General features: G+C 38.8%; 1 protein-coding gene across 9 annotated transcripts in view; it reads left to right on the top strand.

Annotated features, from left to right (window-relative positions):
• Positions 1-15,422, top strand: part of szt2 (SZT2 subunit of KICSTOR complex) — a 101,260-nt gene that overhangs the window by 37,429 nt on the left and 48,409 nt on the right. For 6 of the 9 annotated variants that reach the window (XM_065293850.2, XM_065293856.2, XM_065293851.2 and 3 more), the window contains 4 exons: positions 2,223-2,307; positions 7,337-7,387; positions 12,953-13,129; positions 14,671-14,862. In XM_065293850.2, the coding sequence (XP_065149922.1) occupies positions 2,223-2,307; positions 7,337-7,387; positions 12,953-13,129; positions 14,671-14,862 (505 nt within the window). The remainder of the gene's footprint in view (positions 1-2,222; positions 2,308-7,336; positions 7,388-12,952; positions 13,130-14,670; positions 14,863-15,422) is intronic. The other 3 variants (XM_065293855.2, XM_065293858.2, XM_065293857.2) reach the window with 1 other exon arrangement.

The following is a 15,422-nucleotide window of genomic DNA, read 5'->3' on the forward strand; positions in this document are numbered from 1 at the left end:
TTAAAATTGACACTTTGCAGGTGTGAGCAATGTGCCGTTTTGGGTGTGTCCTTTAAAATGCAAATGAGCTGAGCTCTGTACTAAATTGCAGTGCCGTGGTTGGATAGTGCAGATTAAGGGGCGGCATTATTATAATAAGATCTTCTTCTGACATCACAAGGGGAGCCCAATTTCAATGAGCTATTTTTTCACATGCTTGCAGAGACTGGGTTGATCTTTTACACATTTTCTAGGTTGTTAGAAGCACTGGGGATCCAATTATAGCACTTAAACATGGAAAAAGTCTTCAAGCCATGTGCAAATTCATCTTACAGCACCATTGCTGAGTATTTTCGCCATAAAATTTGGGTTTTCCATAGATGGGCTCATTCCAGTGGTTTAAAATTACCTTGGTTTCCTATGTCACAAGCATTTAACCAATCACATCATTACAGTTGAACAAGCCATAGATATTATGTATGGATGTCGCACATACTCGCGCTAAAAAGATTAGTGCTGCAAATGCGCAGTTCACGTATTCATTGTTTGAAACCGAACTTAGCAGTATTTTCCAGGCTATAAGTCGCTCCGGAGTATAAGTCGCATCAATCACTACACGTCACGTTAATTAAGAAAATGATTTCACAAAATATAAGCCGAAGAACAGACATTTAATCTGGAAAGGCAAGTTATTCAACTAAACAACAGCTTACAGAACAGCAGGCTGAATGAGTGTCCGTACATGTTAACGTAACATTATCAGTTATTTACACGATGCACAATAGCATACAGAACATACCTGGAAGGCTGAATAGGCTAAATTAACCGAACAAGCCAACAAGCATCAAGTTCGCAGACTCGTCATTCCACATCACTGAATTAATTGAATTACATAAATACAGGAGCAGCATATAGCGGACTCTCGCGGCTGTAGACCAGTGGTCTTCACTATTTTTTTCACACTGATAGGTCAGGGTCAATAGGAGAGCCACCTTTACCGCAAAGTATCAAAAGGTACATCCAGTCATAAATAGCATGTCTGCTTATGAATCTGTCAATTTTTTGCAATGCAATAAATACATTAAATCATTCTTTATCATTTACCAGTCAAATTTGTAACTGAGACAATATGATTTCCCTTAATGACAAAAACAGGATTTTAATGCTAAGAATTCTTATAATATGCTTTTGCAGTGCTCCCCAAACCACCAGGGGGCCACCTTTCTCATAATTTGATGCGGCGGTGATTAATTTTATGCATAACACGCAGTCTTATCTCACGGTATTTTGATGTCATATGATGATGGCTCTGTGCAAGCGCTGCATGGGATTGAACACGCTTATCCACGTGCATCTTGATCTAATAGGTATGGTTTTTTTTAACAAAGTTAGCGTCTGCAGCAGAAAAGACAGAAAAAGCGCATATCTGCTTGAGCATATCACTGTATTATTTACTGCCATGCGAGCCACAAATAAAAGCTTGCGAGCCGCGCAATAAAGAAAACTGCTGTAGACGGTAATGATGTCTCTTGGTTTATATGTCAAAATGATTTCATTCTGACTTACAAGTCGCACCTGACTAGAAGTCGCAGGACCAGCCAAACTATGAAAAAAAAGTGTGTCCGGAAAATACGTTATGTCTCTGAAACTGCCAAATGTTCTGTTTAAATTTATATCCATGGTCCGGGGTGGTGCTAAAATGTGGGGGATGGACTAATTTGCATATTAATATCTATGTTCCGAGTTTGTCCAACAAAGTGGAGGCGGGGACATTTTTGCATATTCATAACTATGGTCCAAGCTGCGCGATTGAGTAGAGAGTCTAATTTGCATATTCATAGACTCCTGTATACTACATGAGGCAAGGATGTAGATTTGCATTTATGCTGTTTTAAAGCATCAATAAATTATTGTCACAGGAAAAACTTTCATATATGCTGTTATAATGCCCAAAGATGAGTTTTAAGTGATTAAAATTATAGACTACAGGGGGAGTTTAATAACTCAGAAAAAAATACCGATACTACTTGATTTTGTTATTACCAGCTTCTTTCAGATTCATACACTTCAGTATCTCACAGGCGGTAAATTGCATCCTTAAAAGTAACGGGACATTTTACCCTTTGATCAGTTTCGAGTCTTTTCTTGATTTATTGTGTCAAGTTAAAGTAGTTCAGCTTAATATTCTCCAGTCAATAAACCTCACTCTCTCTTTCTTTCTCTCTCTCTCTCTCTCTCTCCAGCATTACTTTCACACAAGTAGTGAGATGCCTGATCATGATATTTACCTCTACAATAAACCTGGAGGTCAAGGTACAGGAGGAAAAGGTAAGTTATATTTCCCTCAAAAGTGCCCCGCCCACCTGACCATATAACACACAAAACTGAAAAAAGACTACCTTGAGTAAGTGCTAATGTTATCTGATGACTTTGTGGCTTTATCTCGCTTATTTGTTTTTATGCAGGTCTCTGATTAACCCAAACTATTAATTAGACTCTGATTGGTTGCTTTACATGTCAATCAGACGCCTCTTCTATCACGCTGGGCGGGGCTTGTCCCATTAAAGCCGTGAGCAGCAGCCAAACTTTCGCCGCAGTCTTAGATCAGTCTAAGCGTGACTAATACTCTACCAGCTCAACAGGAGAAAAGCTTTGATTTGTTCCTGCAGCGACTTGTTTAGCACCTCCTAAATCTCTCTGTTGACTTCGATACCCCTGAAGTCCCGCAGAGTTACACAGACTTCGCTTGTTTACCGTGCAGAAATAATTTAGTGTGGTTTATTGCATCAGTGTTTGTTGGCAGGACTGCAGAGTTTCCCCGTGTTAAACTGTGAGGTGCTGTCGGATGATATTTTTGGTTTTGCTGACTGGTGAGCGTGTCGTGTATTTATTGCTTCACCCTAATTAAAAATTGGAGGACATTGCTTGATCTCTCTCTCCCTCTCTCTCTTTCTTTCTCTCTCTCTCTCTCCCTCTCTCTCTCTCTCTCTCTCTCTCTCTCTCTCTCTCTCTCTCTCTCTCTCTCTCTCGCACACATATCTAAGATATATAAGGCTAAAAGTAAGATCAAGCTTAGCTTAGTTTGATCCTATAAGCAACGTTTACATGACATAGATGTAGAAAAACGTAAACTTTTTTCCTTTGCATTGTTAAAAAAAATTACATGCACACGACAACACTGTCATAAAGACACGTTTTTACACAGATCTGCAAACACATAAAAAAGTTGAATTATGTGTGCCAGGTCAGTAGATGGCGATGTTACTTAGTAAAGAAACAGTATACACCTGCGCACATAAACATTCTTCCACAGAGCATTAAGTAAGGAATAATTGATGACGGGCTGTTGAATTATAAAAAAATAATGCACACCCAAGGTGGTAATGCAGCATGATGCGAAGCGGTGTGCATTATTTTGAAATAATTCAAAAGACCAAAGTCAATTATTCCGCTTATACCACGGTTACCACAAACATTGCTCTGGTGACAATTTTTAAGACATTTGACAAGTTAGGTGCGCGTTATCACAAAATAATGCAGAATACAGCAATCAAGACCCGTGGTATAAATACAAACAATCAACGATTTTTGTTTAGACAGATGATGAGGTAGGTTTATTATTGCAAGTGACCTGGGACTAAAGTGGCAAAATTGTATAAACTTTGTCGGAGAAGTGTTAATAAACTGTAAACTGTTGTTTATACGGAGATTAACTTTAAAACAAGTCTTCTAAAGTTTGCGTTTTTATGGCAACAAAACATCATTGTTGTTTAAGGAATAGCCAAACCACATAAAACTTTCCTGGTTTTGGTTGAAAACGTTGTCGTGTAATTGGCCCTTTAACTCTTTCCCCGCCATTGCGTTATCTCGTCAATCCACAATACCGCTATTATAGACGGTTTTATCGGACGCACATGCAGTGACGCGATACGTGTCTAGTCCGAACTTTACTTACGGTTTCAGTTTTTTAATGGTCTGACTAGTTGCTAAACTAAACTATTGAACAAATACCTCGTTGAAAAAAACAAATGTTTTGGTTTCCTAGGTAATCTATGTGTCGGTTATTTTGCTTGCTATATAAATAAACTATGTTTAAAGTACTTTGTTGTTATTAATTCTTAGCGGACTTTACCGGAAGTTACATGTGGACCACGAAAGCCACTTGTTTATGTTGTTACTGCTGAAATCGTCTATAGGTGGCGCACTTTTGCAACTTATAAAACCCGGAAGTATCCCCCTAGGGCAAACAGCTGTATGTCCATCTAAGTTTTGAGGATTGCTCTGAATCTGATCTCTATCAAAAGTCCTTTACAAAAATTTAATTATCTCAGCTTTTTGCTAAAATTTGGTGTTTTTGAAGAAACCTACCCATATTTGAGAGGTGATAAAAAGAGAGCTAATGAAGGTAGGATGAAACGTTTTTTTTATTTAAGCAGAGGGTCTGTTCTTTTATTTAATATATTGTATGTTTCTCCTGGCTTTCTATGCCATTTTGCACCTTGTTCTTTTCATGTGTTCAATACTTATTCCCTGTGTCATATTACTTTATTTATTATGACCCAACTTGTATACTTAAATGTTCTGATTTCTTTGTAAAAATTCAATACTTGGCTTGATGGCTACATCTGGTGGAAGTTTTGTCCACTTAGAAATCCCCTTACTGATGAAAATGCTGATGTATCAGATACTTATTATCCCCGCTGTATATGAAAACCGACATGTCAAGCCTATACCGTAGGACCTACGCAAAACCATAATGAGCCTATTAGACTTAAGTCTTATTATAGAACCCACATAAGATGTAAAGGTCGTAAAGTCGGTCAAACCTTGTGCCGTTTCAGGTTATTTTTAGCATCTACATCTCTGCATAACATTAGAAACAAGTCTGAAGTTTACTTTTATAAGGGCCCTGTTCATTTCTGTCTGATCTGAACAGTTTGTGCAGCTCTATTTTTTGGCTCATTGTAAGATAGCATTGCAATGATGGCTGTCGTTCAGGGACAGGCAGTTGAAAACTTCATGGGACTCGTGTAAGTGCACTTAAGCCCTGCATCTCATTTCACAGCCGAAGAGACCGCTGCAAAAACAACAAGTTTAATTCTAAGCGTCGCAGAGAGGATGGAAAACAGTCATAGGAAACATTATGACTGTTTTAGTGCAAAACAATTTCTGACATTTAAAGGCGAAATGAAAACAATATTGTTATGCTTCTGTGGCTCAACTGGTGGAGCATTGCATTAGCAGTGCAAAAGAATTGAGGTTCGATTCCCAAAGAGGACACCAATACTGTATGCATTGAATGCAAATGTCATTTTGGATAACTTGTCTTTCAAATGCATAAATGTGCTCCTGTATAGCTAAGTGGTCGAGCATTGCATTATCAGCACAAATGGTCATGGGTTCGAACACTGATACTGTATACGCTGTAAGTTGCTTTGGATAAAAGCGTCTACCAAATGCATACATTTAAAAATAAATGTATACATGATTATATATTGCATAAAATGGCAACTCACATGTAAGTGCAAAATTCTTTCAATCTAAAGTTTTAGTTTTTAATGCTCATTTGGAGCGTATACGAAAAGACCATTTTGGAGATCTTGAACAGCTGCAGAGGGAAAGCTCTGGCTTCGTCTCATTAGCGTGACGTGTCTTTAACAAGACTCTGAGGGTTCTAATATGACTTGATCCCAGATTGCTGTGAGATAATTGTCAGGTGGAGACAGTGATAGTCGTAGCGGCTCCGGTCTGGAACCACAGGGTTACTTCTGCATCCTCTGCCCACCGCTAATGAACCGAAAGACCCTGCCGAGGCGAGGGCTGCGGTTCCTGTCTGGTGATGCTCCAGCTTTTAAAAGAAACCTTAAGATATGATCTTCCAGCATTATGATGTAAATAGGATAACCTGGAATCATCTCTTTGTGGGTTCATTGATTCTGGATGACCGTAATAACAGTTCTGCAAGGTCAGATTTGATCCTCCAGGGTTTTGAAACGCTGCCAGTTAGAAAGACGTCACTGTGATCGGCCTGGCCGGTACAGTGTGGGTATGGCGCAGGTCTGAATTTCCCACAAGCTTTCACTTGTCTTGAGCGGTGTGTATGTGTGTGGTCCACAAATCATCTATTAACTGCTCACAATGAGACCTGTTCTTGTGCTTTTATTACTTTCCTTTCCCTTGATAATCCTCTAAAATCCATTTCTCCTGTTCTGTCAGCTTCTCTATATTTTTATGTTCCACTGCCAGTATCATGAAAGCTGTGTCTTGGCAAACTACTACACTTATACACAGCATGCATAATTATTAGAAAGATGTTTCTCGGACACTAGAGTATTGTATCTGTTCAAAATTAGATATTGGAGTAAAAAAGTCAGTGTAGTTTAATTTACTTGTATAAAAGCTGCCTAGTTGGCTTAAAGGGCACCTATTATGCCCATTTTTACAAGATGTAATATAAGTCTCAGGTGTGCTCAGAATGTGTCTGTGAAGTTTTAGATCAAAATACCCCACAGATAATTTATTATAGCATGTGGCGTTTTTGTGTATGTACCTTTAAATGCAAATGAGCTACAGCTCCTTACTCCCTTACCAGCAGACAGAGAGCGAATTAGGTTAAAATAGATCTGATTTCAGGGAATATAGCATTAGCGCTACAACATTTTGCTTTTGGGTAAAATTAACTAGTCAGTCAGTGGCCATGGGCGGGGCTTCATCAGTGTGACATCACATTAACAAGAGAATCAAAACAGCATGTGTAATGAGACTGCTTTGGTTTAATCAGTCCTTACAGAAATGAGGAGTTTTTTTTGTGATTGCCGCGGGTAAAAATCCTTGATCTTGCGGCACATTTTCTTAAAAAATCCGATGGAATATGCCGGATCTTTATGCAATTTTCTGCAATGAAATTGCGGGAACTTGCAAAAACTGCATGGCAAAGCTTTTCATTGATGTTCACGTCACATAATTACGTCAATTCCTAAAATTCTCATGACAACAGGGGACATGGCTGTGCTGATTATGCATTGAATCATGCGATCGCATAATCACATGTTTTTTTTTTTTTTTTGGAGGGACTGTTTAATGGGCATTAAAATAGGAGTGGGTAAATTATTTTCATTGTAGGGTTGTTGTGTTGATTTTGCATTATATGTGCCCTTTTAATATTATGTCACAGTTTGACCTATTTTATTTAGCTCCTCCCCAATCACAGCTCATAGGCTGATTTCTTTATTTCAAATTTATGTTTAAGGGGCTTTTCTCTTATTCGGGCAGGATAGTCATTGGCTGATTTCTTTGTGGGTGTGCATCTGTTCCATCTGCTGTTCATTCATTTTTGTCTTGTGGGTGTGTCTGTCAGGTACCATGTCGGAGCTTGTTCAGAATCTCTTCCCAACCTCACAGTTTCAAGGTACAAGACCATCCCTCCAGCACCCGATGGATGCGTTTGTGTGTGTGGTTCTGCTTTAGGTCATGTGATGCTAAGCTTAACGGTAGCATGCAACATCGCTTGCATCTCATTTAATTTTGCATGTCAAATGTTGTGTATAACTCAAACTTGCACATTAGGAACTGATTGGATTGGGAAAATCGTTCTCCTAGGTGGTTGAAGAAGAGGGGATAAAAAAGAGTGCTTGATGATGTCATCAGAGGGGCGGAGTTATTACACTTATAAGTACATTTTCCTATAGAGACAGAGCCCAGTTATGCAAATTTGAAAACCACGCCCACCGGGGGAAAACAATCCAACCGTCTCCATTGACTTTGTATTGCGAGAGGCCGCCTCCTTGTCATTTCTGGCTTATAACAAAAAACAGAATAATGCCTAAAAGCTGCTGTGTGACAATATGTACAGCTAACAACCCAGAAATAAGTTTTTATAAGCTGTCAAGCCGTAAAACCCAGCCTTTAAGGAGAAAAAAGTGGATCACCAACTACGTTTCCCCCTAGTGGACACAGTTCTTCTAATAGAAGTACTATGAAAAGTTGCCTGTTTCCACTTTTGTGTCTTTAAACGCTTGTTTTTTGAGGTCGACAGCTTATAAAAACTTATTTCTGTTTTTTTTGGCTTGTTAGCTGTACACCAGATTTTAGGTATTATTCTCTTTTTAAATTTAATCTCTATTCGTTTTTATAAGTAAATATGCAGAAAACAAGATACGTAGGCCGTTGCTAATTGGAGTTCATTGGTCATTGCAAAGGCCACAAGGGCCTGCTCAATAACAACCATGAGAAATGTTCAAATTATTTGTTGCTTCAAGGGGCAGAGAAATGTGTTGGTAGGGCAAATAACACATCGGGGAGTTTGTGGTGCTGCTTAATGTTCGGATGCTAATTAAATTTTGCACCACTAAAAACAGTTTAATAAAATCTGTTAGTGTGCAGTCAGCTGTAGTCTGTCGTATCTGCATTTATTTAACATTGCTGTGGTAGAGATGAGCTGCTCACACCTGCATGAGACATTTTGCATGTACATTACAGCGTTACTCTGTTTGTTATATATTATTAAAGGAATCTAATGGCTCCAGGTTCTAAGTGCTTGACGTTCCCCTCAGGCTTTAAAGAGGTTTTCAGATCATTTAGTTTTAAACACAGAAGCTCATCTAGTATTTATTCATGTCGATCAGCACAGAAAATACTTTTTCTACTTCTTAAACCGGGAATATGCTGTGTCTGATTTTTTTGCAGATTTTTTATACGCATTACATTTTTTGAGACATGCTTTGTCGTGCGTCGTTTGTTGCGCAGTGTACAGGGGGAAACAAGATGCGATTAACCTCTCCTGACCGGCAATTAGGTGAATTTCTGACCGATATTTTGGTCGATTCTTATGAGAGTTCTGCCTTGCGCCACCTGGTGGATATTCTGTGAAGCACAACACGTTTATTTAAAGGAACAGTATGTAAGAAAATTATATCAATTAATCATAAAATGGCCCTGATATGTCACTAGACATTAATAAATCATGTTCATTTCAAATACTTATATCACTGACAACAGTGGTCAGGCCAGGATATTGTCATTTAAAAAGTGGAGTTGCACCCCTCAACTAATGTTTATGTTGTCATGTTGTGTATTGGCCACCAGTTTTGTGATTCACAATCCTACATACTGTCCCTTTAACTTCAAAGAAACGTGCTGGCTAGATTTTGCGGCACTCAGCGAGACAAATTCGCAAATGCCGCTAGAAAAACGTATATTCTAAACTCATTCCCTGTCAGCCATTTTTTGCAATTTTCACAAAAGTTTCACAAAATGCCTTCCAGGAAAATGTTCTTCTATAAATATATAAACATACAAATATATCAAATGAAAGAACAGACCCTCTGCTTTCAAACAAACAATAAACAAACAAACAAACAAAACTGAAGAAAAAAAAGCGTTTCATTCGATTTATATTTTTTTCTGCTTATAAACTCTTAAATGTGGGTATTTTTCTTAAAGGTGACATATAATGATTGAACAGAGTATTTATCCTTGTTCTGTGATGTGACATGTAGACATTGTTTTTTAGTTTGGGTCTGTAATGCCTTTAGAAGCTTCCTAAAAACCTCTCTCAGATAGCTCTATTACGGTGGGGGATTTTAAACAAGTGGTTTTGCACCTATTTGGCTCCCCCTACTGGCTTAACTTGCAATCTCATTATTGATTGGCTGACTTTGCTGCCACTCAAAAAATGTAGCCAATAATTTTAAAGTGGAGGGGCAGTTAGATGCCTGTGATGTCATAAGCATCAGTTTTTCAGATTGGGCCGTTTTCTGGCTGACATTTCTAAAAGAGGAATTTCTATAAGACTGAGATGTTTAGCATGTCTAGCACTTTTTGGGCCCTATCTTGCACCCAGCGCAATTGACTTTGTCAGTGACGCATGTATCATTCGTATTTTGTACCGGCGCCCAGCGGGTTTTTCCCTCCACAGACGCACGTCGGCAAACTAGGGAATGAACTTGCGCTCCCTGGGCGGTTCAGCGCAAAAAAGGAGGCGTGTTGCGGCGCAAACCATCCCTGATGCTATTTTGCGGTTTCAAAAAACAATTGCGCCACTGACCAGAAAAAAAAAGTTTAAAGTCAGTGGCGCGTTGCGCGTTGTTCATTATGCTATTTTAAGGGCGCATGCTTGACCATAATGTATAGCGTGCACAACGCGCATACACTTTGCATCTAATTTACACAGATGCAACAGTTATTTTTGCAAATCATTAATTGTTACACTTAAAAATATTAATACACGAGATAAGGGGAATCATAGTGGTGAGCGTGGTGATAGTTTTTATTTATTGTGTGGCTGCGTTAAAAAATTCTCATGCAAATAACGATAAAAATATTTTCGTAAGTTTGTTGTGTGGCTGTATAACGTTTATTTTATGTAAATAATAATTAAAATGTTTTCATAAGAAACCTTAATGTATATGAACTTGATTTGTAAGAGTACTTTGGGGTTGGACATTGCTTGCATTTCTTGGGTCCGATTTCAAAGCCCCCAAACCCTTTCAGCGGTGAGGGTGGACGCAGCGATGTCCTCTGCTGGCGTCAGGTCCTGAGGCAGATCCACCTCCCGTTACACGGCGTGCCTGATTTATGCTGGCAAGCTTGGGATTCCCCCGTCTCCTGACATAATTGTAGCGCTTGGCGCAACGATATGCCAGCTGATGAGACAATTGTGGCTATTTCCTCTCACGTCTGTTTAACCTACGCTGATTTGGGCGGGTTTCTCCTATCCCCATACAAAATAAGTTCTCTGTCTTTGACTGCTCTTACAAGAACGTCGGTCTCCTCGGCTGTGAACCGCTCCTGGCGTACGCCTGGTAAATCCGTCATAATAATAGCAACCCGCCATGGAACTTGCGCCCTTGCGTTTAATGGGAATGTTGGATAGCGTTCTGATTGGTTTATTTGACGTTACGCCCAAACCACACCTATGAATAATGAACCTACTTCAGACCAACCCCTTATTGATTTGCGCCCGGCGCAAGAGTTATTTCTCACGCCGGGAAAATAGCAAAAGCGCCCAAGATCCGCCCACAAACTCACTTGCGCGTTGCGCTTCGCACTTGCGTTTCAGATCGTTAAAATAGGGCCCTTTGTATGTTTGTGAATGTGGGTAGACCACCATTATTCAACAAAGACAAGGTAAAAATGGTTTTTCATTCTCTGTCCCCTTTAATAAATAAAAACAATTTGCAAAAAGCTGAAATAATTGCATTTTTGTAAAGGAAATTTTGTTAGATGTCGGATTCAGAATGATTATCAAAGCATACACGGAGTTTAAAATAAGTAAATAATTTTTTTGCTTCAGTTTTTTTATAAATTGGTTAAGTGCGATAATCTAGTGGATTATTGCGGTATTACAGATTAACATAAAACCTCACCAGAAACAAAATTTTTTTATGCAAATGTTTTCTCTTAACTCTTTCTTCGCCATTGACGAGTTATCTCGTCAATTAAGAAAAAACATTTTGCATAAAAAAACACATGTCTCTGAAGAATTTTCATGTTAATCTGCAATATTCTGATTATCCACTAGATGGATAATCCAATCGCTTACCCAATTTATGAAAAAACTGAAGCCAAAACGTTATTTATTCGTCTTAAACTCTATTTATGTTTTGATAATGATTCTGAATCTGATCTCTAACAAAGTTTCTTCACAAAAATGCAATTATTTCAGCTTTTTGCTAAAGAAATTTAATATTTAAGAGTTTATAACCAGAGAAAAAACATATAAACAAATAAAATTCAATGTTTCAGCGTTTTGACTTGTATTTAATACAATTAAATGCATATTTTAAAATTTCTTGTGTTGTACGATAAAAATATTTGCATTGGCGTAAGGGTGAATCGATGACTGATTTTTCGTTCTTGTCAGGTTTCGTAATGTATGTCATCAGCATGCCTGAGCATTCGGTCCAGAGTCATCTCCATCAGCACTGACCACATTCATTATAAATCACTGATGGACTTCATCAGTCGTGCCCTGACTATCCTCCCGACCCCTAGAGTCCAGCAGAGATTAAAGGGTCCTTTTCTTTCTTCTCGTGTAGTCTCAGTGGAGCGCAGGGGCCGTACGGGTCACCCCAGACTACATCACACCTCATCAAGTGCTCTTAAAACATCACAGAAAACACTACGAGAGGGCAAAGAGATGATGTTGAGCTGCTCCATCATTGATTGAGTGATTGAGCCTCGCTCACATGCACACATTTGCTTTTATTTTATTACTGAAGTCATTGATTTTATATCAGGCTTTTGATATGTTCCTCTAACCGTAAACCTCACAATCGTGCATGGCAAATTAGATTGAAAGAAAAAAAATGATTAATGGACCTTTATATCTAGTGAGTACCAGTAAAATGTCTTCACAAGTTCCACCCAGCATTGGGCCAATATAAGTTCATAACGCTGACTTTACTTTGGTGATTTATGTCAGGTGATCATGTCGGATGCATTAGCGTCATGCATTGATCATGTGAAGGATAATTCCACGTTCGCTCTCCACAGTTTGCTGCTAATGCATTTTAATGTGACTGTCATAGCCAAGGTGCTGTTTGTGAGCTTTTTTTATAGCCAGAATTCGCAGGAGTGACGTGCCATCGATCTCCGATGTGCTAATGATGGAAATCTCTCGGCCTCTTTGAGCTTATCAGAACCGTGCCTTCCCAAGGCCTCCCGGCTCTATGCTGTAAACCGAGTCAATACAACAACATAAAACCCATTTAGAGGATTTATGAGCGTTCATACTGAAGTTAGGCGTTGTTTTTTAAGATGTAGTTTGTGTTTATATAATTTAAGGGCGTGTGTATTGACGCATTTGTCTAAAGCGTAGCCCGGTCTTTCTTTCTGCTCCAACTAAATTTATTAGATTTCATTTTGAGGTTGCACAGAGAATTATTTTCTACATAATTCATACCGGTCTTTCCAGATCTATTGTTTAATTCACTCCTCAATCTTTTTCTCTCGTTTACGTCACACACCTCAGGTATCGCCTGTATCACTCTGTCGTTCGTGGATGCTAAAGGCTGCCCGCTGCAGGTTCCGGCTCAGGACGGCAGCGGTCTGGCTCTCAGAGGAGACGTCTCGACCATCTCTCTTCAACCGGAACAGTTTGAGGCCTTGACGACCGTTGTCAAGATGGATTCTCCAAGCCAGAGCTCAGGTTTGGAGATGCTTTTTTACATTTGCAGTCCAATATTATTCTCATTCAGCTCTGTTACAGGTGTACAGGGGGCTATAAATTAAATCCTGTAGTACTATAACCTGAAGAACTATAAATCTAAAAGCCAAATGGCTACAAAGTGGGAATGAGCGGTGAGACACACCAAAGTCCCATTTAGAGAAGTCTTCCCACTCGGCTGCCATATTTGTAATGCCTCCAGGCAACTTTTTTAGTAATACAAAGCCAGGTTTGCTCTACTTCAGTGGGGGAATGTTCTAACTTTAAAGGGACACCCCACTTTTTTTGAAATTATGCTCATTTTCCAGCTCCCCTACAGTTAAACATTTGAGTTTTACCGTTTTGGAATCCATTCAGCTGATCTCTAGGTCTGGCGGTACCAGTTTTAGCATAGCTTAGCATAATCCATTAAATCTGATTAGACCATTAGCATTGTGCTAAAAATAACCAAAGAGTTTTGATATTTTTCTTTATTTAAAACTTGACTCTTCTGTAGTTACATTGTGTACTAAGACCGACGGAAAATTAAAAGTTGTGATTTTCATAAAATTTATAAAAAAGTTAGCGCTACATGCTAGTAAATGCTATATGTTAACGTTTAGGCTAAAGTTCTGCTATTGAAGTTACAGTTATGTTTGCAGGTCCATACCAAAAAAAACAAAAACTTACCACTCAGAAACGTCCATTCACAATCTCCAAACAATTGATTGAGACATAAGGTCTGTTTTTGCACACACAGAGCTACTGAACTGTTCTGAGAAACAGCCAATCAGAGCAGAGCTCAACATTATTATTCATGACCCTTTCAAATAAGGTAATAATAGACCATTTTATCTTACGGCAAATACTAGGGTTGTAAATGGACAATGAACAATTTTAACACATTATTTCAATGCATTCTTTGGCACCTTTAACCAGTCAGTCAGTAGCTGTGGGCGGGGCTTTATCAGTGTGATGTCACATTTACAAGAAAATCAAAACATCATGTCTAATGAGACCGCTTTGGTTTAATTGGGATTAAAAAGGAGGAGAGGGTGGAGTTTTTGTCCAAAGTGAATTTTGCATAATAGGTGCCCTTTAAATGCTCTCCTCCAGTCAATTTTACCATTCTGTGCATACAATAAGGACAGTCGCTAAAACAACACCTTTTCAGCACAAATTTTTCACTTTGTGTCTTTAGTAAATCCTGATGGTAGTTTTTTAATAGCAAAAGAGGCATTTGTGCTGGGGGAAGCTGTAATGACCCTAGGTCTTTAACAATTGATGATAGTCTTTTGACACCTACAGTACTACATCAGATTAAGTAGATGGGCATTGGGACAGGATTAGCAGCTTACAGACACTTATATATAGAAGGAAATAGATGTGCAAAAGAGCATTGTGGGATCTGTAAATTCTTCCCTATAACATGATGAAGTCTCAGACGGGCTGAACAGATGTACCTGCTGTTTTGTGTGAGGAGGTCAGGTTGTGTGAGACCTCCATGCGTGTGATGATGTACACGTGTGACCTCTGATCCGCAGGTGCGGCCGTACGCGTGAGGTTTGACATATGGGAGCAGGGTAACATCAGCCCCCTGCAGCTGATGGACAGACTGAGGGCCGCCCTGCGCCACGCCCTCTGTGATGTCATTATGGAGATGCGAATGTTGCTGAATCCCTTGTGTCTAGAGACATTCTGCCTGCCCGCCGCAACCCAACAGAATGAGAGTACAGGTGAAATAAAAACTGATCAATTAATCATTTTGAATATCATCTCTGCTTCTTGTTTACAGTACGTGCAGTTAAAATGTACACAGCATATTCGTGAGAGGAAGGATTTTTAAAATTGCAATAAAAATATGTATCATGGGCAGATTTTTTGTATGCATATTTCAAATTTTGATAAACATTTTAATTAGGGATGCAAAGTTGAACGTTTCTGCGTCAATACCGATATTTGGTTGAAATATACCATCACATCGGCGGAAATCCTGAGGGGGGGGGAGGGGGGTTGGGGGGACAGGTCCCTCAATCTAATGATTGCCCCCCCCCCCAAAATTATCATTAAAACCATGTATATTAATTAAATATATACTTTAAATGCAAGCCGTGAAGAAAATATGTGTAGTATCATTAACAAACGTCTTTTCGAATATTTTTTATAATATTAAATATTAGAATGTATTTTATAATTTTTTTATATAAATATATTTTTAACTCATTCCCTGTCAGCCTTTTTTGATAAGTTGTCCCCCGCATTTTTGTGATTCTCACAAAAGTTTCACAAAATGCCT

This window comes from Paramisgurnus dabryanus, chromosome 7, assembly GCF_030506205.2.
Source record: "Paramisgurnus dabryanus chromosome 7, PD_genome_1.1, whole genome shotgun sequence".
Taxonomy (NCBI): Eukaryota; Metazoa; Chordata; class Actinopteri; order Cypriniformes; family Cobitidae; genus Paramisgurnus; species Paramisgurnus dabryanus.